This window comes from Salmo salar, chromosome 16, assembly GCF_965601325.2.
Source record: "Salmo salar chromosome 16, fSalSal1, whole genome shotgun sequence".
In the NCBI taxonomy this organism is placed as follows: Eukaryota; Metazoa; Chordata; class Actinopteri; order Salmoniformes; family Salmonidae; genus Salmo; species Salmo salar.
The window spans coordinates 3780295-3805919 of NC_138306.1; the positions used below are offsets into that span (position 1 = coordinate 3780295).

General features: G+C 41.4%; 1 protein-coding gene across 1 annotated transcript in view; it reads right to left on the bottom strand.

The window, feature by feature from the left end:
* Positions 1 to 24922, bottom strand: part of LOC106573036 (tyrosine-protein phosphatase non-receptor type 9) — a 57062-nt gene extending 32140 nt beyond the window's left edge. Inside the window, exons 1-2 of the mRNA XM_014147655.3 lie at positions 24433 to 24922; positions 2832 to 2975 (exon numbers count right to left, since the gene is read on the bottom strand). Coding sequence (XP_014003130.1) covers positions 2832 to 2975; positions 24433 to 24465 — 177 coding nt within the window. The 5' untranslated portion in view covers positions 24466 to 24922. The remainder of the gene's footprint in view (positions 1 to 2831; positions 2976 to 24432) is intronic.
* Positions 24923 to 25625: the final 703 nt, after the last annotated feature.

Consider the following 25625-nt stretch of genomic DNA (forward strand, 5'->3'; position numbering starts at 1 on the left):
GGCCCAGCGTCGTCCGGGTTTGGCCGGGGTAGGCCGTCATTGTAAATAAGAACTGACTTGCCTAGTTAAATAAACCTTGCTTTGTGCACAGGGAGATTGGACCTCGCTTTGTGCACAGGGGAATTGTCATGCTGAAACAGGAAAGGGCCTTCCCCAAACTTTTACCACAAAGTTGGAAGCACGGAATTATATATAATGTCATTGTATGCTGTAGCGTTAAGATTTCCCTTCACTGGAACTAGGGTGCCAATCCAGAACCATGAAAAACAGCCCCAGACCATTACTCCTCCTCCACCAAACTTTACAGTTGGCACTATGCACTTGGGCAGGTAGCATTCGCCAAACCCAGATTTGTTCTTTGGACTGCCAGATGGTCACTCCAGAGAACGCGTTGCCACTGCTCCAGAGTCCAATGGTGGCGAGCTTTACACCACTCCAGCCAACACTTGGCATTGCATATGGTGATCTTATGCTTGTGTGCGGCTGCTCGGCCACGGAAACCCCTTTCATTAAGCTCCCGACGAACAGTACTGCTGACGTTGCTTCCAGTGGCAGTTTGGAACTCGGTAGTGAGTGTTGCAACCGAGGACAGACAATTTTTACACGCTATGCGCATCAGCACCCGCCGGTCCCGTTCTGTAAGCTTGTGTGACCTAACAATGTTGCTCCTAAACGTTTCCACTTCACAATAACAGCACTCAGGGGTGCAACTCCGGTTTTAGAAGTGGGGGGGGGTAGGACATAATAACCTATTACTTTTTTTATCCAGTCGGATAAACACTCCAAACAACCTTCCTGACTGCTCGGAGGCGTCCGCATGGTCCTAAAGCACACCGTTGCCTCGTTTTGTATCACATTCCAATGATAAAACTGGGGAGGACAAAAATGCAATTTCAGAATGTGGGGGGGACATTTCACAAACTGATTTGTTGGAAAGGTGGCATCCTATGACGGTGCCACAATGAAAGTCACTGAGCTCTTCAGAAAGGCCATTCTACTGCCAATGTTTGTCTATGGAGATTGCATGGCTGTCTGCTGGATTGTATACACCTGTCATCAACGGGTGTGGCTGAAATAGCGGATTTGGCTAAGTTTCCACATACTTTGTATACTGCTCAAAAAAATAAAGGGAACACTAAAATAACACATCCTACATCTGAATGAATGAAATAATCTTATTAAATACTTTTTTCTTTACATAGTTGAATGTGCTGACAACGCCTGGGCATGCTCCTGATGAGGTGGCGGATGGTCTCCTGAGGGATCTCCTCCCAGACCTGGACTAAAGCATCCGCCAACTCCTGGACAGTCTGTGGTGCAACGTGGCGTTGGTGGATGGAGCGAGACATGATGTCCCAGATGTGCTCAATTGGATTCAGGTCTGGGGAACGGGCGGGCCAGTCCAGAGCATCAATGCCTTCCTCTTGCAGGAACTGCTGACACACTCCAGCCACATGAGGTCTAGCATTGTCTTGCATTAGGAGGAACCCAGGGCCAACCGCACCAGCATATGGTCTCACAAGGGGTCTGAGGATCTCATCTCAGTACCTAATGGCAGTCAGGCTACCTCTGGCGAGCACATGGAGGGCTGTGCTGCCCCCCCAAAGAAATGCCACCCCACACCATGACTGACCCACCGCCAAACCGGTCATGCTGGAGGATGTTGCAGGCAGCAGAATATTCTCCACGGCGTCTCCAGACTCTGTCACATGTGCTCAGTGTGAACCTGCTTTCATCTGTGAAGAGCACAGGGCGCCAGTGGCGAATTTGCCAATCTTGGTGTTCTCTGGCAAATGCCAAACGTCCTGCACGGTGTTGGGCTGTAAGCACAACCCCCACCTGTGGATGTCGGGCCCCTCATGGAGTCTGTTTCTGATCGTTTGAGCAGACACATGCACATTTGTGGCCTGCTGGATGTCATTTTGCAGGGCTCTGGCAGTGCTCCTCCTGCTCCTCCTTGCACAAAGGCGGAGGTAGCGGTCCTGCTGCTGGGTTGTTGTCCTCCTACGGCCTCCTCCACGTCTCCTGATGTACTGGCCTGTCTCCTGGTAGCGCCTCCATGCTCTGGACACTACGCTGACAGACACAGCAAACCTTCTTGCCACAGCTCGCATTGATGTACCATCCTGGATGAGCTGCACTACCTGAGCCACTTGTGTGGGTTGTAGACTCCGTCTCATGCTACCACTAGAGTGAAAGCACCGCCAGCATTCAAAAGTGACCAAAACATCAGCCAGGAAGCATAGGAACTGAGAAGTGGTCTGTGGTCCCCACCTGCATAACCACTCCTTTATTGGGGGTGTCTTGCTAATTGCCTATAATTTCCACCTGTTGTCTATTCCATTTGCACAACAGCATGTGAAATGTATTGTCAATCAGTGTTGCTTCCTAAGTGGACAGTTTGATTTCACAGAAGTGTGATTGACTTGGAGTTACATTGTGTTGTTTAAGTGTTCCCTTTATTTTTTTGAGCAGTGTATATATAGTGCATCAACGCAACATGTAAAGTCTTGGTCCAATGTTTCATGAGCTGAAATAAAAAGATCCCAGAAATGTTCCATATGCACAAAAAGCTTATTTCTCTCAAATTTGGTGCACCAATTTGTTTATATCCATGTTAATGAGAATTATTCCTTTGCCAAGATAAGGGAGGAAGAGGAGGATTGTCCCCCTCAAAATTGAGGAAAAAAAGACATAACAAAAATATAAACAATGCTCCTAAAATGTTTATTTAAAAATAAATTAACCATCTTTCTCCCTAACTTTACAAGTTACCAGCCACCACTGACAAGCATGCATGCATGCATGCATGCATACATACATACACTTACCCTGTAGCTGTGGAAGAGCTCAATGGCTCGCAGCACGTCGAACTTGCGCGCCATGAGGAACTTGACGGCCACTTCCCAGGACAGCTGGGACACTCCATGCTGAGTGGTCCACTTGTTGATTTCCTCCAGAAACTGTTTGGTAGCCTAAAAACACACAGAGATGCGGCCACACACCATGACTGTGTCCCAAACGGCACCATATTCCCTAGCACACTGCTTTTGAATGGCACCCTTTTCCATATATAGTGCATTTCCTTTGATCAGAGTCCTATGGGCCCTGGTCAAAGGTAGTGCACTATATAGGGAATATGGTGCCATTTGGGACACATCCTATGTACTCACTCCACAGAGATAAAAGAGACTAGAAGAAGTGAAAGAAGAAGTTAAAAATGATACATCCTATGAGGAAGTGGTGTTGGTGTATGGTGTCCGTATGGCCTTTACCATGAAAGAGCATTTAATTTCATAAAGAGAGAAAGGGTGTTGGAAGACAGGTGACTTGGCTGCATGAAAAAATATGATACCAACAAAAACAGAGGTTCTAATTGTAGGCATAGCACTTTGTGCTTCCACATTTCTGTACTTCCAAGCCTTTTGTTAGCTGGGACTAGCAGTTGAGTAAAACGTGCTGGGCTATTAATCTAATCAGAACAACTTGGATTCCATAAACCCTACCTCTATCAAACCTGCCATAAAAAAAATACACTGAGCTTGTATGCAGAAAACAGACTTGCAGTCCTCCAATCTTGAATAGTTATGGTTAAATTATTGAGATCCAAGATTGCACCATCAGCATCCGTTTCAAGAAATTGTGTGCGTTCTTGCACTTGATTTAAGGAATAGGGTCTTAAACAAAAATGAATGGACACTGAATAAAAATATAAAACGCAACACGTAAATTGTAGGTCCCATGTTTCATGAGCTGAAATAAAAAAATACCCAAAATGTTTGACGCACAAAAAGCTTATTTCTCTCAAATTTAATGCACAAATTTGTTTATATCCCTGTTAGCGATCATTTCTCCTTTGCCAAGATAATCCATCCACCCGACAGGTGTGGCATATCAAGAATAATAAAGCACTTTTGTGGGGAAAAACTCACTCTGATTGGCTGGGCCTGGCTCCCCAGTGGGTGGATTAGGGCCTAATGAATTAATTTAAATTGACTGATTTCCTTATATGAACTGTAACTCAGTAAAATCTTGCAATTGTTGCAGGTTGCTTTTATATTTTTGTTCAGTATAGATGTCACGCACACCCATGTGCACACACACTTTACACAAAGATGGACAGACACACACTTTGGCCACTAGGAAGGTTTAGCAAAATTACCTTTAGGTAAGTGATTACGGCAGCATCATTTTACATGAACACTGCCTGGGACTGTTTTTTCTCATATTGATTTACCCAATCAATTATATAACTATGTACACAAAATTCCCATTTCAGCACTCAGCTCAGTTACCTATGCATTCTTTATGAACTACAAGGCTGAGTTGATATTTTTTTATTTCACCTTTATTTAACCAGGTAAGCTAGTTGAGAACAAGTACTCATTTACAACTGGGACCAGGCCAAGATAAAGCAAAGCAGTGCGACACAAACAACAACACAGAGTTACATGGAATAAACAAGCGTACAAGATAAACAAGATCAACGTAATGTTTTTCAAAGAGTAAAAAGTAATGTGCATAGAGTTAATGTTTTATAGAAGAATGCTATGAAAAATAACATTACCTAGGTGCTAGATTTCAATATTGAGTCTTTTCAGAATTTCATCCCTTTATCTGATAGCTGACTGTCAAGGTGGACCTGTCTCTCATATCACGCCATCTTCCACTCCAGACACCAGGCCTGAAGGTGCTCATTCAAAGCTTCTTCAAACTTCCCCATTATACCCATTCAATAGAATAACTAAATATTTAACCAACACATTTGGACAAAAATTGTTTAATAACACTATCAGTATTGAATAACACTATCAGTATTGAAATCTACAGTTGTGTGAAAAGGCACTAGAGAATCCCCAGCTATATTATGTTTCAGCTAGCAAAGAGACCAACATAAGCGTGCACACCCTCTCTGTCTATGTCCTCCCAAAATGCTTCCGGAATTTTGTTGGTGGGCGAGCCCAGCCAGGCAGCACCAGCGAGCTGTCACAGAAGATAGAGGCTAATGAAAGCTCACGCTCAGAGCAAGTTCCGCTTCCCCAGCCAGCGAGAGGGGGAAGTCAACTATGGGGAGTCAGAAACTCTTCACGGATACAGAAAGCTACTGATGAGCAGAGCTGAAAAGGACAGGATGCCACTGTCCTCCTCTCACAAAGCTCTGGATTTCAAAGACAAACTGATGCACGTCAGAGGCTCCAGCACTATTCAAACCACTAAAAGCCGAGGAGGAAGCTAACTTTTAACTACATAATTGTGAAAAAAAAAAAAAATCTCACTGTGTGGCTGCATTGTTGAGTTTTCACCATGTGATTGTTTCATTCTCATTCGGATGTTTGTTGCCCTGTGTATCATTCAATTATTTTAACTGGTAAATCAAAGCAAGCGTCATATTGGCCCGGTCCTTTAAGACATCTCATGTACAAAGCATTTCCTCTGGATGCAGGTGGTTTTTAACTAAAGGAAGTGGGCCTATATCTAATATCAGATTATCAGTACATTTTAAAGTGCTCTGGTTTAACATGATACTTTATTGTTAACTCTATGTAAACAATATTGGTGGTTTAAAGGCAAATTCGATATATATCAGTCATTCTTTTTAGCTAATATCGGGCGATAATATTGATCAACTTATATATCGATTTGACTCTACATAAAATTCAACCAGGAACCCTGGACTCCCAGAGCAGATGAAGGGATGCTAGTCTTGATGCTATTCAAAGAGCCCAACTACCGGGATTCGATTCCAGTCGATTCCAAGTAGCCACCCTTTGCCTTGATGACAGCTTTGCACACTCTTGCATTCTCTCAACCAGCTTCATGAGGTAGTCACCTGGCATGCATTTCAATTAACAGGTGTGCCTTGTTAAAAGTTCATTTGTGGAATTTCTTTCCTTAATGCGTTTGAGCCAAATCAGGCCTTCATGGTTAAATTGCTGCAAAGAAACCACTACTAAATACTCAGTCTCCGCAGATGCAAAAATATTGAATCTTAGGAGTTGATTCCTAGAGGAATCTAAGCCTGTCACCCAGAAATGGGAGTCGACATCGGGAGATGACAGGCAAAGAGTCAAGGAATCTATTATTTTGGAGTCATCTCCCCAAAAAAACATTGAACCTTCACAGTTCACACTTGAAGTCGAACCAAGAGGAGGACCCATTATTGACTTCAAGATAGTCCACCTGAATTAGAAATGTACCTAGGTGCAGGAACGGATTCCTAAAAAGTAGTCTATGGACCCCGAGTGTCCCCAACACAGATTCTGGGCCTGTTTGCTTAGCTACAGTTTATAGCAGTCATAAGAATTAGGTCTAAACAAAGAGTTCTACTTTGAAGGAAATATTCTGGCACAAATTCTGTGAATCAAGACGATACGTGCAAATATTTACATATCTTTGAGGAATTCAGTATGCACTTCCTCAAAATGGGGGTTCTGCTGGTTACACATGCTGTAATAAAAACAAACATTTGTGAGCCATTTTCTTTTCAATGCAAATCCTCCGCTCTTACGGATCTCGATCCCTCGGCATAAAACCAAACTTGACTGCTTTCTCTATGAAGAGGTCACAGCCTTCCCATATACTCTGCCCAAAGTCTGTTGATTCTCCTTAAAAGCCTAAGATATCAAGGAGAGAGAGGGAGAGAGAGCAGCTATCAGACATTAGTAGTTAGGTTAATATTAGTCAGGAAGTTATCTTTGGCTCACACGGAGAGGGGAGAGTCAATCAATATCAAGTGAGTAGACAGAGACTGCACATTTCAAACAGTCTGAACGATATACGAACCGCAAGTGACAGAGTTCATATTAAAGCCCGACCAATCTGTTTTTTTTATTTGGGTTCAAAACGATTGATTTTTTTGAGGAAAAACCTTTCCAATACCTACACATCTGGCGATATATTGTTAAAAGCAGGGAAATGAAAAAAGGAACATCTTTTCCACACTGAGTTCTCATAAATTGCCATCCAAAACAGCAATTATCCAAGAAATATACTTCAAATGTTGACTTCTTACATTGTGACAATAATGACACCATAGGAATGGCTGCAAGGGTTCAGATAAGCTTGAGATTCACTTTTTCCATCATATTTATTGAATTTCCGTTATTGGTGGAATTATTGTCCGGTATCGGTAAAAGGCCAACAGTGGCCGATAATATCGGTGAAAGGATGCATCTGTTTGGCTCTAGTTCATACATCAGTTGAGCATTCCCAGCCCAATTCTACCATCAGAGTATCCATTCAAGCAATAGGAGTACAGTTTGGTCTGTATTTGAACAGTCACCGCTGTCTATACAATGCTCAATCCAGTCCAAATCTAGTCAGCCACCAAACATTCTAAGAACTCAAGACTTAGGCCTGAATGTGTAAAAACATTTCCATGGATTTACAGTGCATTTGGAACGTATTCAGACCCCTTGACTTTTTCCACATTTGTTATGTTAAAGCCTTATACTAAAATGCATTAAATTGTTGTTTTCCCCCCTCAAACTACACACAATACCCCATAATGACAAAGTAAAAACAGGTTCTTATAAATAAATAACTGAAATATCACAACTACATAAGTATTCAGACCCTTTACTCAGTACTTCGTTAAAGCACCTTTGGCAGCGATTACAGCCTAGAGTCTTCTTGGGAATGACGCTAAAAGCTTGGCACACCTGAATTTGGGGAGTTTCTCCCATTCTCCTCTGCAGATCCTCTAGCTGTCAGGTTGGATAGGGAGCATCGCTGCACAGCGATTTTCAGGTCTCTCCAGTGATGTTCGATTAGGTTCAAGTCCGGGCTCTGGATGGACCACTCAAGGATATCCCCATTGGATGATGCTGCCCCCACCACGCTTGAAGCATGGTGGTGGCAGCATCATCCTGTGGGGATATTTTTCAGCAGCAGGGACTGGGAGACAAGACAGGATCGAGGCAAATATGAACGGAGCAAAGTACGCGAGATCCTTGATGAAAACCTGCTCCAGAGCACTCAGGTCCTCAGACTGGGGTGAAGGTTCACCGTGCAACAGGACAACGATCCTAAGCACACAGCCAAGACAACGCTGGAGTGGCTTCGGGACAAGTCTCTAAATGTCCTTGAGACCCAACCAGAGCCCGGACTTGAACCCGATCAAACATCTCTGGAGAGACCTGAAAGCAAAAATATGAATCACCCTTGGCATGTTTCCTATTTTGTTGCATTACACCCTGTAATTTAAATTTAAATTGATTTTTATTTGGATTTCATGTAATGGACACACACAAAATAGTCCAAATTAGTGAAGTAAAAAAAACAACGTTAAAGTGGTGCGTGCATATGTATTCACCCACTTTGCTATGAAGCCCCTAAATAAGATCTGGTGCAACCAATTACCTTCAGAAGTGACATAATTAGTTAAATAAAGTCCATCTGTGTGCAATCTAAGTGTCACATGATCACAATAATTTTATAACATTTTTGACATGCGTTTTTCTGGATTTTTTTGTTGTTATTCTGTCTCTCACTGTTCAAATAAACCTACCATTAAAATGATAGACTGATCATTTCTTTGTAAGTGGGCAAACGTACAAAATCAGCAGGGGATCAAATACTTTTCCCCCCCCACTGTATATATACACAGTCTGCAACACCACTAAGCAAGGGGCACCACCAAGCAAGAGGCACCATGAAGAACAAGGAGCTCTCCAAACATTTCAGGGACAAAATTGTGGAGAAGTACAGATCAGGGTTGGGTTATAAAAAAAATCCAAAACTTTGAACATCCCACAGAGCACCATTAAATCCAATATTAAAAAATTGAAAGAATATGGCACCACAACAAACCTGCCAAGAGAGGGCCGCCCACCAAAACTCATGGACCAGGCAAGGAGGGCATTAATCAGAGAGGCAACAAAGAGACCAAAGATAACCCTAAAGGAGCTGCAAAACGCCACAGTCGAGATTAGAGTATCTGTCGATTGGACCACTTTAAGCCGTACACTCCACAGAGGTGGGCTTTACGGAAGAGTGGCCCAAAAAATTATTCTTAAAGAACAAATAAGCAAACACATTTGGTGGTGTTCACCATAAGGCATGCAAGAGACTCCCCAAACATACAGAAGAAGGTACTCTGGTGAGATGAGATTAAATTGAACTTTTTGGCCATCAAGGAAAATGCTATGTCTGGCACAAACCCAACACCTCTCATCACCCCGAGAACATCCCCACAGTGAAGCATGGTGGTGGCAGCATCATGCTGTGGGGATGTTTTTCCATTGGCAGGGACTGGGAAACTGGTCAGAATTGAAGGAATGATGGATGGCGCTAAATACAGGGAAATTCGAGGGAAACCTGTTTGTCTTCCAGAGATTTGAGACTGGGATGGAGGTTCACCTTCCAGCAGGGCGATGGCCCTAAGCATACTGCGAAAGCAACACTCCAGTGGTTTAAGGGGAAACATTTTTAAGTCTTGGGAATGGCCTAGTCAAAGGCCAGACCTCAATCCAATTAAGAATCTGTGGTCTGACTTAAAGATTGCTGTAAACCAGCGGAACCCATCCTACTTGAAAGAGCTGGAGCAGTTTTGCCTTGAAGAATGGGCAAAAATCCCAATGACTAGATGTGACAAGCTTATACAGTCATGGACAAAAGTTTTGAGAATTAAACAAATATTAATTTACACAAACTTTGCTGCTTCAGTGTCATTAGATATTTTTGTCAGATGTAACTATGGAATACTGAAGTATAATTACAAGCATTTCATACGTGTCAAAGGCTTTTATTGACAATTACATGAAGTTGATGCCAAGAGTCAATATTTGCAGTGTTGACCCTTCTTTTTCAAGACCTCTGCAATCCGCCCTGGCATGCTGTCAATTAACTTCTGGGCCACATCCTGACTGATGGCAGCCCATTCTTGCATAATCAATGCTTGGAGTTTGACAGAATTTGTGGGTTTTTGTTTGTCCACCCGCCTCTTGAGGATTGACCACAAGTTCTCAATGGGATTAAGGTCTGGGGAGTTTCCTGGCTATGGACCCAAAATATCGAAGTTTTGTTCCCCGAGCCACTTAGTTAGCACTTTTGCCTTATGGCAAGGTGTTCAATCATGCTGGAAAAGGCATTGTTCGTCACCAAACTGTTCCTGGATGGTTGGGAGAAGTTGCTCTCGGAGGATGTGTTGGTACCATTTTTTATTCATGGCTGTGTTCTTAGGCAAAATTGTAAGTGAGCCCACTCCCTTGGCTAATAAGCAACCCACACATAAATGGTCTCAGGATGCTTTACTGTTGGCATGACACAGGACTGATGGTAGCACTCACCTTGTCTTCTCCAGACAAGCTTTTTTCCGGATGCCCCAAACAAACAATCGGAAAGGGGATTCGTCAGAGAAAATGACTTTACCACAGTCCTCAGCAGTCCAATCCCTGTACGTTTTGCAGAATATCAGTCTGTCCCTGATGTTTTTCATGGAGAGAAGTGGCTTCTTTGCTGCCCTTCAAAGACACCAGGCCATCCTCCAAAAGTCATCGCCTCACTGTGCGTGCAGATGCACTCACACCTGCCTGCTGCCATTCCTGAGCAAGCTCTGTACTGGTGGTGCCCCGATCCCGCAGCTGAATCAAATTGAGGAGACGGTCCTGGCGCTTGCTGGACTTTCTTGGGCTCCCTGAAGCCTTCTTCACAACAATTGAACCGCTCTCCTTGAAGTTCTTGATGATCCAATAAATGGTTGATTTAGGTGCAATCTTACTGGCAGCAATATCCTTGCGTGTGAAGCACTTTTTGTGCAAAGCAATGATGACGGCACGTGTTTCCTTGCAGGTAACCATTTTTGACAGAGGATGAACAATGATTCCAAGCACCACCCTCCTTTTGAAGCTTCCAGTCTGTTATTCAAACTCAATCAGCATGACAGAGTGATCTCCAGCCTTGTCCTCGTCAACACTCACACCTGTGTTAACGAGAGAGTCACTGACATGATGTCAGCTGGTCCTTTTGTGGCAGGGCTAAAATGCAGTGGAAATGTTTTTGGGGGATTCAGTTCATTTGCATGGCAAAGAGGGACTTTGCAATTCATCTGATCACTCTTCATAACATTCTGGAGTATATGCAAATTGACATCATACAAACTGAGGTAACAAACTTTGTGAAAATATATATTTGTGTCATTCTCAAAACTTTTGCCCACAACTGTAGAGACATATCCCAAGAGACTTGCAGCTGTAATTACTGCAAAAGGTGGCTCTACAAAGTATTGATTTGGGGTTGTAATTCCAGGTTGTAAGGCAACAAAATAGGAAAAATGCCAAGGAGGGTGAATACTTTCACAAGCCACTGTAGCTGTGCATCAATGCTACCCATCCAACCTAACAGAGCTTGAGAGGATCTGCAGAGAATGGGAGAAACCACCCAAATACAGGTGTGCCAAGCTTGTTGCGTCATATCCAAGAAGAATCAATGCTGTAATCGTCACCAAAAGGTGCTTCAACAAAGTACTGAGTAAAGGGTCTGAATACTTATGTAAATGTAAAACATTTATTTTTATTAGCAAAATATTCTAAAAAACAGTTTTTGCTTCATCATTACAGGGTATTGTATGTAGATTGTGAGGGGATAAACCGATCTAATACATTTTAGAATAAGGCTGTAACGTAACGAAATGTGAAAAAGGTCAACGGGTCTGAATACTTTCCGAAGGCTCTGTACACACACACACACACACACACACACACACACACACACACACACACACACACACACACACACACACACACACACACACACACACACACACACACACACACACACACACACACACACCTGTATTTGGGGAGTTTCACCCATTCTCCTCCGCAGATCCTCTCAATCAAAAACAGGTTTGTAGAAAGTTTGGAAAATGTATTCAGTCAATACATGTTAGAGTCACCATTGGGAGCAATTACAGCTGTGAGTCTTCCTGTTTAAGTCTCGAAGAGCTTTCCACATCACTTATTCCAGTATGTGATGAAAAGCAGACAACCAGGTTTTCCTCTAGGATTTTGCCTGTGTTCAGCTCCATTGCGTTTATTTTTTTATCCTCAAAAACTCCCCAGTCCTGAACAATTTCAGGCATACCCATAACATGATGCAGTCATCACTATGCTTGAAAATATGAAGAGTGGTACTCAGTAATGTGTTTGTTGTATTGGATTTTTCCTAAACACAACACTTTGTATTCAGGACAAAAAGTGAATTGCTTTGCCAAATTTTTTGCTGTATTACTTTAGGGCACGTTCCAGACTTAGAAAAAGGCACCTATGCACTTCTCAGTATTTGGTATTTAGACTTACCTTTTTCAATGACATAACGTGCTCTGCAGGTGTGGCTACCTTGCACACTCTGAATAAATGTAATTCAACCGCTAAAAACCCTCCCACTTGCTGGCCAACAGATTTTCTCGTGGAGTTTTCATTCAATGGGGTTTTCAGTACATTTAGCTTAAGCCATCCCTTTAAATACAGTGTATCTTTAATTATAATTTTGTCAGACAATAGAATAGAGAGAAAACAGGCCAGAATATAGTGATCAATGAAAGAAGCAATCTATGCATATTTGTCTCAGTTTCAACACCAACTGGTAGATTTTAAAATACTTTGATCTTGTAGATTGTTTAGGCAAATCTTAGGGTTAGGAAAGTCTGTATGAATAATAAAATACAAAAAATGGGTTGGAGAGCCTTCACAGAAAATAAATTGATGAATAAAATAAATAAATGGATTGATTCATCCTGAAAATTGTCATATTCAATCCATATAATATTGGAAGGTGGGGGCAAAAAAATAAGAAGTATACAATAGGGTTTGAACAATAATCCTACCCTAATTCTCACTACTCGTGGAACTGTATAACACAGGTCCATTCATCATGAACCGTGCGCCAGGCTTCAGGTTTAACCTGCTACGTGTGATCTGAGTTCCACAATGATTCAAATAGGCTACATGTCCCAAATTATTGGGACATGTGGCCTACTATGATCCACTACTGCTAAAAAAACCTCAGGAACAACTGAAAAGGACGTGACAGAGGAAAGAAAAGTAAATGGAATGCAATGATGCAAAAATAAATGTATGTGGTATTACTGACTGTGGCTCTTGATAGTGGCTAATATTTAACATAATTCAAATTGTAAAATAAAACTGATAAAGGCCCTGGCATATAATCAAAACATTCTAAAGCACATACATCAACCTCGACAGGTCCATCCCTACAGAAGCCTAGGTCTCCAAATTTTCATCCACACACGTTATGAGGGCACACAATAAAAATTCAGATTAACGGCACATCTATTTATATCCTGTTGAAAAGGGGCCGCAATACATGTCCTGTTGATATGATCTTCAGTTTGCTTCCATATGGCTGGTTTCACATCTGTCTCCAGGGATAATAAGGGAAAAATGTGTATTTACAATTCCCTTCTCCAAATGGATTACTAATTTACCTAGCTCTTAACAATTTCTAAATTACAGCACATGGAGAATGCTGTTATTTCGAATAAAAAATGATAAAAAAAGCTTTTTCCACTTGGAACCGGCCGGTTCGATCAACCTTATTCATAGTTTCCACATGCGTAAAGGTGGTGGAATGAGGGAATGAAGTAATGGTCAAAATACGGCGTATCTGTAGATACATTTCCACCACACCTTAATTTGTTCTAGCCCCACCTCAAATGAATAGCAGGTGAATAGCATGCTTAAGTTCAAGGTCAGAATAGGAAGAGAAAAGTGCATAAAAAGCGAATACGTTCTATTTACGTACGCTTAACTCAGGTTGGGATCGGGGCCTTCCTGCCTTGTTGCAAACAGGATGCATGTTTTGGAATATTTTTATTCTGTACAGACTTCCTTCTTTTCCCTCTATCAATTAGGTTAGTATTTTGGAATAACTACAATGTTGTTGATCCATCCTCAGTTCTCCTATCACAGCCATTAAACAAACTGTTTTAAAGTCACCATTGGCCTAGTGGTGAAATCCCCTCTGGCAACTGAGTTAGGAAAAAGCCAGTATCTTTGTAGTGACTGGGTGTATTGATACATCATCCAAAGTGTAATTATATGCTTTATATACACCATGCTTTTTAAATTCACCCCTCTACCAACAAGATCTGATCTTCATCTAAGTCACAAAAATAGACAAACACAGTCTGCTTAAACTAATAACACAAACAATTATACATTTCCATGTCTTTATTGAACACAACGTGTAAACATTCACAGTGTAGGGTGGAAAAAGAATGTGAACCCTTGGATTTAACAACTGGTTGACCCACAGCATTTTAAGTTGGGTTGAGGTCAGGACTCTGACTGGTCCAGAAGGTGTATTTTCTTCTGTTGAAGCCATTCTCTTGTTGATTTACTTCCGTTTTGGGTCACTGTCCTGTTGCGTCACCCAACTTCTGTTGAGCTTCAATTGGCGGACAGGTAGCCTAACATTCTCCTGCAAAATGTCTTGATAAACTTGGGAATTCATTTTTCCTTCGATGATAGCAAGCTGTCCAAGCCCTGAGGCAGCAAAGCAGCCCCAAACCATGATGCTCCCTCCACCATACTTTACAGTTGGGATGAAGTTTTGATGTTGGTGTGCTGTGCCTTTTTTTCTCCACACATAGTGTGTGTTCCTTCCAAACAACTCCACTGTAGTTTCATCTGTCCACAGAATATTTTACAGCAGCGGCTTCTTCTGTGGTGTCCTCCCATGAACACAATTCTTGTTTAGTGTTTTACGTATCGTAGACTCGTCAACAGAGATGTTAGCATGTCCCAGAGATTTCTGTCAGTCTTTAGCTGACACTAGGATTCTTCTTAACCTCATTGAGCATTCCGCACTGTGCTCTTGCGGTCATCTTTGCAGGATGGCCACTCCTAGGGATAGTAGCAACAGTGCTGAACTTTCTCCATTTATAGACAATGTGTCTTACCGTGGCCCGATGAACATCAAGGCTTTTAGAGATACTTTTGTAACGCTTTCCAGCTTTATGCAAGTCAACAATTCTTAATCTTTGGTCTTCTGAGATCTCTTTTGTTCGAGGCATGGCTCACATCAGGTAATGCTTCTTGTGAATAGGAAACTCAAAACTTTCATATAGGGCAGAGCAGCTCTAACCAACATCTCCAATCTCATCTCATCGATTGGAGTCAAGGTTAGCAGACTCCTGACTCCAATTTGCCTAGGGGTTCACATACTTTTGCCAACCTACAATGTGAATGTTTAAATTATGTATTCAATATAGACAAGAAAAATACAATAATTTGTGTGTTATTAGTTTAAGCACACTGTGTTTGTCTATTGCTGTGACTAAGATGAAGATCAGATCACATTTTATGACTAATTTATACAGAAATCCAAGTCATTCCAAAGGGATCACATACTTATTCTTGCCACTGTAGGCATGCCATAAAGGGGTTGAATACTTGAGTCAAGACATTTCAGCTTTTCATTTGCAATTAATTTGTAAAAATGTCAAAACACATTATTTCACTTTGTGTAGGCCACTGAAAAATATATATTTTAAATTCAGGCTGTAACAACAAATTGTGGAAAAAGTCAAGGGGTGTGAATACTTTCTGAAAGCACTGTATATCACATTAAGACTTGGCCCTGATTGCAAAAAATATATGGCCATTTATATTTAGTGGGAGTGTGACTCCATTACCACGTGACCTTGACCTGCGACAAAAATAGTGTCAAAAGGCTTAGGAAGAATTCAAATCCTAAAATACTTTTTTGTACATATACATTTTCATTCTTTCTGGCGGTGACACTTTGGATGATATGATGTCACGTGCTAGCTTGATCTCAGTGGGTCAAATTTAGCTGAAAACTCCCTTCCTTCTGAGAGAGTGAAAAACATGAAACCCCAAAGCTAGCTAATTAATGCCTACACAGCCATTAAACAGTTCTGAGATCAAAAGATTAATGCAGGTAAATGATCCTGCAGAGCGCCTTCTAAACCAATTCTAATGGAAATGGTTTGCAACTTAGGCGATTCCATCAAAACTGGTCACCAGTTTACAAGATGAAGCAGAAAATTATATGTAGCCCATGCCGCTGTAATTATTTGTCTCACACTGTAAAATGTATTTTTTTTTATCCAAATGCACAATCTTACTGTGGAAAACCACTTAAACCTTGTACTTATCCCAGAAACATGCTTCGAATTAGATTTAATATTTTGGCACCCTAGCTCTCTAAAGATATGCGACTCCTCTAAAGAGTTCCATTTCAAAGCAATGTGGTCTTGAGAAGACTCATATCACCCAGAAGACTGACCTGTTCATTCAATTAAAACCCCCAAGCTAGGACACGATGTGATGCAAGTATTGCACACATAACAAAAAAGTGCACAGCAATGGCCAGAATTGCATAGTACAGATATAGGCTATGAAACGAGAGCAAGGTTCTAGTCTAATGTCATTGGAAATGTTTTAAATGATTGGCTCTTAAAACATCAGCATCTTCATTTTACATTGTTTAAGAAAGTTAAAAAACAGATTACGTTGACAGCATAAGACATACAGGCCAGAATCTAAAAGAAACAATCCAGGCCTTATAGTCTTGCTAAATGTTTGAGCTGATAAGTATAACAATGTTAAGGGTGATTCGTACGTAACATGATCATGATTATTGCTGATCCACTTCTCTCGACATTAGCCACATGTGGAAAGTGCCATCCTATTATGTTCAGTCCAGTCAGTCCCATGTGGCACGAGTTGATACTAAACAGGAAGTGTCATGTTGCATTCTTTCTATCCCCCACTTTTTCTTCCTGTGACGGTTCCTGGGAGACAACTACCTGCCCCTCCCCCAACACACACAAATTAACCCCACAATGGCAGTATCACTCCAGTCCAGTCGAAATGCTTTTAACAGCTGCCTGAAAGTGAAGTTCCACCATACTAGCACAGTCCCCCAGAGGCCCCCTGCTACAACCGGAGCCAGCCAAGCTGAGGAGCTAATAACCCAGCCTACAAGCCTCCAGCCCTCCACCATGGCTGGGCCTGCAGAAGAAATGAAGTGCCCAGATAAGAGTCTCTACACACTTCACTCCGCTGATGGACGTGCGTGCGCATGGGCGGAGTCAGATGTTTTTTTTAGCACCGCGCACTTTTGTCCTATTCATCAGCGTGTTCCACCCAGAGAGGAAGTCCGCCTTGAGTAGTGTATATCCACTAGGGGGCTTGGGGTTCCCGAGTAGCTTACCAAGCAAGAGGGTCTGAAGCGCTTGATTGTAGCTAGTGATGACATTTTAAGTTCCGGATCCGGTGTGCTATATGCCCTTTGTTTACAAATACTAGCTAGCTACATGTATGGCTAGTATGGTGTTCTATGCTTTCTTATGCTACTTAAGGATTTAACTAGCTACAGAAGCAAACACATCTCTACAAATTGGAAGAGCTTGAAATGCTCTTACTACTCACGAGGCGGAATAAAAACGAGGGAGAAAATTACGTTTGTCCACTGAAAACTACATGAGAGGACAATGGAGAATACAGGTCTCTTGTCCAACCTATGTGAAGCATTGACGTGGGAAAAGACATTTTCAATACTTTTGGACGTTGGCTGCCAGATTTGACGACTTGCTTCAGTAGCTTGCCCCTCACAGGATTTTGTTGCTTATTCCTCAGCGGCAAAATGGGCTGAAATCAAACTTTGAACTTCCGATCCGGTGTAACGCCAGTTTACAAATACTAGCTAGCTACACGTCAGCCTGGTATGGTGTTACATGCTTTATGACACTAGGTTTTAGCCACAGAAGCAAACGTCTCTTTTTGAATTGCAATTGCTGTAAAATGGGCAGACATTTTGGGGCCAATGGAATGATCAGTTTTGTGCAGGAGCTGTCGGAAAACATATTCGGATATGAGCTCTGGTAAACTCGGGCAATCGAGTACTACAACGGCTTTTTCTCAATGGTCCCGATGGCAGTCTGCGACGCAAGGTACCGCTTCACCATGATTGACGTGGGCGCATTTGGTCAGGAGGGAGATGCGGGAATCTTCTTGCGAGGAAAGTTCAACTCCCAACTCATTGCAGGCCACTTGCCGCTACCTAAGTGCTTGCCGGAGACCCAGACACCGAGCCCATATATCTTCATGTGAGACAAGGCATTCCCTCAGAGGGTAATCATGATGGGACCATATCCAGGTAAGATACATTTTAGCATGTTACTATACATGTGCATGCGAATTCTGTAGTTGCCATGGCGCCCTAGTAGCAGCCTAAGCCGAGAAATATGTACATATCATTTTATTATTTTTATTATTATCAGCTTTTTTGTTTTTGATAACATTGAGTTTTATTGTATATTTATAGTGGCTTTGACCCACAGATCTGTAGATGAACTGGCAGGTCAACTCTTTTTGGCTTGGCTAGCTGGCAAAAAAAAATGTAAATGATGCATCTGCACACTGTACCAGCTTTTTTGTTTCACCTGGCTGCTGGTTCCTGATCTTTTTAAAACACCAATTGAAGAGTCACATGACGCTTGAGAGGAATGGGAGATGCAGTAGAAATGCAGTGCTTAGGCAGCGGGCTCGTAGTGAGGACGACTAGCTACTACTCTGAACTGTGGGTGGTGAGCATTCTGTCACCCAGAGCTGCTGAGGCATCACCCAAGTGGGTGCTACAAAGAGTGAAGGAGGAGAGGTCCAGTAGCTACATGACTCTGGCTGGTTCCCAGTGTAGCCCTCTACATGATCATCACCAGACTCTTCATTAACCATCTCCCAGACCACCTTCTTCTGATCATTAACTGTCCCTCTCCATCTTTGGAGGATGCATGCATTCAAAGACTTGGCCTCTATTGGTGGAACTAACTATAGCTAGCCTAATCATGATAATGTATTGCTTGTTTATTTTTTGAAGCACATTGAGATTGCCATGTTATACATATGTGAAAATTATACCAATATAGAACTTATACTGAACAAAAATATAAGCGCAACTTGTAACAATTTCAATGATTTTACTGAGTTACAGCTGATAAGGAAAATCAGTCAATTGATATAAATTCATTAGGCCTAATCTATGGATTTCACAAGTGGGCAGGGTCACAGACACTGGGGAGCCAGGCCCAGCCAATCAGAATGAGATTTTTCCTAACATAAGGGCTTTATTACAGACACAAATACTCATCAGCTGTCCGGGTGACTGAACTCAGATGATGCCGCAAGTGAAGAAGCCAGATGTGGAGGTCCTGGGCTGGTGTGGTTACACGTGGTCTGCAGTTGTGAGGCTGGTTGGAAGTACTGCCAAATTCTCTAAAATGACTGAGGCAGTTTACGGTAGAGAAATTAACATTAAATTCTCTGTCAACAGCTCTGGTGGACATATCTGCAGTCAGCATGTCAATTGCACATTCCCTCAAAACTTGAGACATCTGTGGCATTGTGTTGTGTGACAAACCTGCACATTTGAGAGTGGCCTTCTATTGTCCCCAGCACAAGGTGCACCTGTGTAATGATCATGCTGTTAAATCAGCTTCTTGATATTCCACACCTGTCACGTGGACAGATTCTTGACAAATGTGTGCACATAATTTGAGAGAAAGTAAGCTGTGTGGATATGGAACACTTCTGGGATCTTTCAGCTCATGAAATATGGGACCAACACTTTACATGTTGCGTTTATATTTTTGTTGAGTATATATGCTAGGGATGTGACAAATGTAAAAATAATTATAATAATCTTAACATTTTAACTGATTTCATCAAATGACATGAATTCATATATGGCCCTGTGTGTGACTGCTAGGGGGCAGTGCAGTTAAATCTACCGCAGTCCTGGCTACCTACCAGATGGCACTCAACTTACTGTTGTCCCGCACCCACTCAGCAACGATGGTATGAATGCAGTTTTAGGTTCTCTGTTGTGTGCCTCTCCTCCATGTTCTCAGTACATGGGACTTCTCATCAATGTGATGGCTTGTTGGAGTGATGTATGACAGGGTGTTCATAGATGTTCAACAATCTGTACACAGTAGAGAGCTTGCGCTTTGTACTTGCAGAGCAAGGTTTGGTTTTTTGATGGCATCTTGTAGTCTGGTTCTAGATATGCCCTTATGGTATTGAAGCAGACATCCTCTACCATTAACAATGGCTGCATATCAACTGCAATCTTTTCTGTAATCAGCACTGCGATTCTCACTCCGTCCCTTATCGCACTGATCCCAGCAAAGGGTTGGGAATCACGGTGCCTCCCTTTCAGCATTGCACCTGTACCACCACTGTAGCTCAAATCCACCTTACAAAGTTTGCATTTCATCACCTTCTCATTTAACTTCTCAAAAAGTATTGCCATACAGGACTTCGCTGCAGTCGCTTCCCTGTCTCTCACTGTGCCATTTTTCCAACTGTTAACAACGATGACGTGCAGAGCGCTTTATATACATGGCAAATAATTTAAAAAATGCATCTCTCCTACTTACAACATTGTTGAGTTAGGTATTTGTTTAAAAAAATAGATATATTTTAGGGGGCAGATCAGCTTTAATATTGCAGATAGATTGTGGCTTCCATCAATGTAATTGTCTGCATCCCCCATATATATTTTGCGTAAATATACAGTACCAGTCAAAAGTTTGGATACACCTACTCATTCAAGGGTTTTTCTTTATTTTTACTATTTTGTACATTGTAGAATAATAGTGAAGACATCAAAACTATGAAATAACACATATGGAATCATGTAGTAACCAAAAAGTGTTAAACAATTCAAAATAAAATGGTATATTTGATATTCTTCAAAGTAGTCACTGTTTGCCTTGATGATAGCTTTGCACACTCTTGGCATTCTCTCAACAAGCTTCATGAGGTAATCACCTGGAATGCATTTCAATTAACAGGTGTGCCTTGTTAAAAAGGTAATTTGTTGAATTTCTTTCGTTGTTATAATGGGTTTGAGCCAATCAGTTGTGTTGTGACAAGGTAGAGGTGTTATACATTTACATTACATTTAAGTCATTTAGCAGACGCTCTTATCCAGAGCGACTTACAAAATGGTGCATTCACCTTATGATATCCAGTGGAACAACCACTTTACAATAGCGCATCTAAATCTTTTAAGGGGGGGGGGGGGGGGTAGAAGGATTACTTTATCCTATCCTAGGTATTCCTTAAAGAGGTGGGGTTTCAGGTGTCTCCGGAAGGTGGTGATTGACTCCGCTGTCCTGGCGTCGTGAGGGAGTTTGTTCCACCATTGGGGTGCCAGAGCAGCGAACAGTTTTGACTGGGCTGAGCGGGAACTGTGCTTCCTCAGAGGTAGGAAGTATACAGAAGATAATTATACAGAAGACAGCCCTATTTGGTAAAAGACCAAGTCCATATTATGGCAAGAACAGCTCAAATAAGCAAAGAGAAATGACAGTCCATCATTACTTTAAGACATGAAGGTCAGTCAATCCGGTTTCTTCAAGTGCAGTCGCAAAAACCATAATGTACTATGATGAAACTGGTTCTCATGAGGTCCGCCACAGAAGATAAGTTCATTAGAGATTCTGGAGGCGAAATAAACTGTACTAGCCCTTGACCTGTTTAGAAGAGGTGCTGACTAGCGGAGTAGAGACAGTTTGCACTGTACGAGATCTTCAGTTTCTTGGCAATTTCTCACATGGAATAGCCTTCATTTCACAGAACAAGAATAGACTGACGAGTTTCAGAAGTACTTTGTTTCTGGACATTTTGAGCCTGTAATCGAACCGACAAATGCTGATGCTCCAGATACTAAACTAGTCTAAAGAAGGCCAGATTTATTGCTTCTTAAATCAGACCAGTTTTCAGCTGGCTAACAATTGCAAAAGGGTTTTCTAACGATCAATCAGCCTTTTAAAATGATCAACTTGGATTAGCTAACACAACGTGCCATTGGAACACAGGAGTGATGGTTGCTGATAATGGGCCTCTGTACGCCTATATAGATATTCCATAAAAATCTGGCGTTTCCAGCTACAATAGTCATTTACAACATTAATGTCTACACTGTATTTCTGATACATTTTATGTTATTTTAATGGACCCCCCAAAATTATAATCTTTCCAAAACAAGGACATTTCTAAGTGACCCCAAACATTTGAACGGTAGTGTATGTAAATAAGTTTCTGTTTTAAATTTTTTTAGACATTTGCACACATTTCTAAAAACCTGTTTTTTGCTTTGTCATTATGGGCCATTGTGTGTAGATGGAGGAATTTTATTTAATCCATTTTAGAATAAGGCTGTAACACAACAAAATGTGGAAAAAGTCAAGGGATCTGAATACTTTCCGAATGCACTGTAGGTGTCTGTCTGACGATGTTTCACGTAAACACGAAGCCAAGTCAGTTGTCAGACAATTTACGGGACACACAAACAGCAGCAGCCACACTCCTCATCTCTTTCAGATTGCGAACATACCGGTCCCAAATCTTTCTCCAATTTTCTTTGATATCGGTGATATCTACTTAGCTGTTATCTTTTGTGTTCTTGTCCAAATACAACTGCATCGAAGGATTGTAGATGTATAATTGCACGTAGCAAATATTTAAATAAAAGCACAAAAAAAGCTTGCAAGTAGATTAACGTCCATTGCTTCCATGTTTATACTAGAAGGGATGATGTAGACACAAGGCGGGATTTACGTTGCAAAACTCACTCATTACTGCCCCTCAAGTCTTCACAAGGAATGATACAGAGCATCTCAATTTTCAGGTATCACAAAAGTATGTTGCATGAGGGAGCGTATTACCCCTTTTGTGAAGTAAAACGAACATTCCGTCTCCATAGTGATAAAATCTGCCCTAAGACTCACTGCCTGCTGTCCAGATGAGCCATGGGGAAAGGGTATTAGGGCCTGGAAAGTGTTAAGAACATCATTACCACCAGGCTGGAAAAAAATCAGTCAGGGAGACAGAGAAAGAATAAACAATCTGATCTCTCTCAAACTCATGTGAAAGAGGTACTACTCTTCACCCCCCTCATAAATATCCACAGTTCTTGATACTGGACTTGTTTATGTGTTTGGAACCATCTATCTAGTGTATTGAGTAACCCACATGTTCATGCATGTTGGGGATAGCATGAATAGACCTACAATAGGCCGACCAACTCATTTTTAGGCTGTGGAAACATTGTCATCATATGGACAATACGCACCCTAGCAATAGATTATTATATAATATCAGTTTCCTGCCTTTTAGGACCTGGTTGGAAAAACACAAGTGCCAGTGAGAGCAGCTTGGCATGTGATTAACAACTGTACTAGCCCTTGATCATGACTCTCAGTTCCATTACATTACACACAAGAGTTATTGGATGAAGGCATCTTCTGTAAAGGAGTTAAGAGCCCCCCTACACTCAATCTGAACATTAACATGTTTCACTTGCGGTATTGTTTTGGAAGCATAAGAACCTTATCTTTCATATATCAGCGAGAAGTAATATTCAAAAAAAACAAAACGGCTAAATTGATACACACCTTGATTGGGTATAAATCAGAGGAGGCTGCTGAGGGGAGAACGGCTCATAATGGCTGATAACGTTCCACTAATCCCGCTCCAGCCATTACCACAAGCCTGTTCCGACAACCTCGTGTGATAGGGTTAGAGTCAGTGTTCCCACACGGCCATATCTCCATGTGACAGCGCTTGTTTACAGAAAACAGACTGAAGCTATCCAGTGTACGCCAAACATCTGTGTGTAAGCATAGCTGTATGGATCTGTGCAAAGATGCTACACTGTATATTTATTTTCTTTTATTTGAAGGATTATTTGTATCTGATGAAAGATTATGGGCCAAATGTTTCGAAAGCCGTATCGCAAGCAATGATTATTGACGTTTTAAAACACAAAAATAGCGTCGGGATTGTAGTTCCCTTCAGCGAGTCATGGGCAAAGCGAATGGCTGTAAACTGTAGGGTGAAGGCAGAATGCCGCCTAGAGTTTGAGAGCTACATCTGTACTCGCCATATTGTTGTAATGTGTGGTATGTAAAAGGAGATGTGGACTAAGTTCATCAATACAAATGGAAAAAAAATCATAGCTTTTTAGATTCTTGCCCTAATACTGATAATTTATTATTCTATATCATTTGATAGACACTTGGTCTACATTCGCGGAAATGATTCAATCAAATTACCATTGCATGGTGTGTTTTTCATAAGTCAAAACATTACATGTGATCATTTTTAATTCTTTACCAAAACAAGTCACCAATGTAATATTTTGACATTTCATGTTAGAAGCATCTTCAAGGTAGGCTACAATGTTGACAATGTAGATGGATACAATGTTTGTGTTCGTTAAGCCTGTCTGTGACGATGTTTTCGCAACAATTTAACTATTTAAAGAGCATAACTTGCAGTGGTGTAGGCTAACTGCAATACAACAACTTGACACATATCATGCATTCTTCCTACGGAATGATCAAATATTTAATATTCTATTCAAAATTACCTGTTCTTCCTCCGCTGACAAACTGGCTGCCATTCTTCACTCTCGTTCTTGAGATTTTGACACCTTAATCCTTCAATTTGGTCGCCTTTCTCCTTTTTCTTCTTTTCGTAAAGGTAAACAGGTAACGTTTTTGCTAGGTTTACTGGTATTTTACCAAACTTAAATTTGTCTCGTATATAAATGGAAAGCTTTATACTGTTTCTTCGTTTGACTGGCCTGTTTTAGTAGTCGAATAAGAAATTATTTGTAATCTTCCATCAAAATACTCATGCATGAGAGAAAATCGCTGATGTGTCAAATCTTATCGAGAGCTGAAGAAGAGTCCTCAACAGCTTGCCGTTTGTCTGTGACGAATCGCTGCTGATAGAATTAACCGATTTGTCCAGTAAAGCCACCCACCTTTGCTTTAGAATCAAGACTAAAGACATTCCTGTTCTCTGGTTTGCAATCATTTAACTCCGTGTAGTCTTGACGAGACCTGTGTGAAGCTGCCCACAATAAGGTTTGGCCACAATAGTGGCGTTTGCGGTTGGCCTTCAAAATAATAGTCCCCCATTGAAACTGATCTAAACTGATACAAATGGTGTTTCTATTTAACTTCAAAATAAATACAATAATTAATTAATTTGACAATAAACAGTAAAACATGTCAAATCCAACTGTGGATGTATGACTGCATAATTGCATTGGGGTAATACATACAGTATATGCACTGTACAGCCTTGGTGCCTGGAAATACACTGAACAAAAATATAAATGCAACATGTAAAGTGTTGGTCACATGTTTCATGAGCTGAAATAAAAGATCCCAGAAATGTTCCATATGCACAGAAACCTTTTATCTCTCAAATGTTGTGCACAAATTTGTTTACATCCCTCTTGGTGAGCATTTCTCATTTGCCAAGATAATCCATCCACCTGACAGGTGTGGCATATCAAGAAGCTGATTAAACGGCATGATCATTACATAGGTGCACCTTGTGCTAAGGATTTTTTGGGGGGGCCACTTTAAAATGTGCAGTTTTGTCACACAACACAATGCCACAGATGTCTCAAGTTTTGAGGGAGTGTGCAATTGGCATGCTGACTGCAGGAATGTCCACCAGAGCTGTTGACAGAGAATTGAATGTTGATGAAACTGGGGGTTTGCACAACCAAAGAATTTCTGCACAAACTCTCAGAAACCGTCCCAG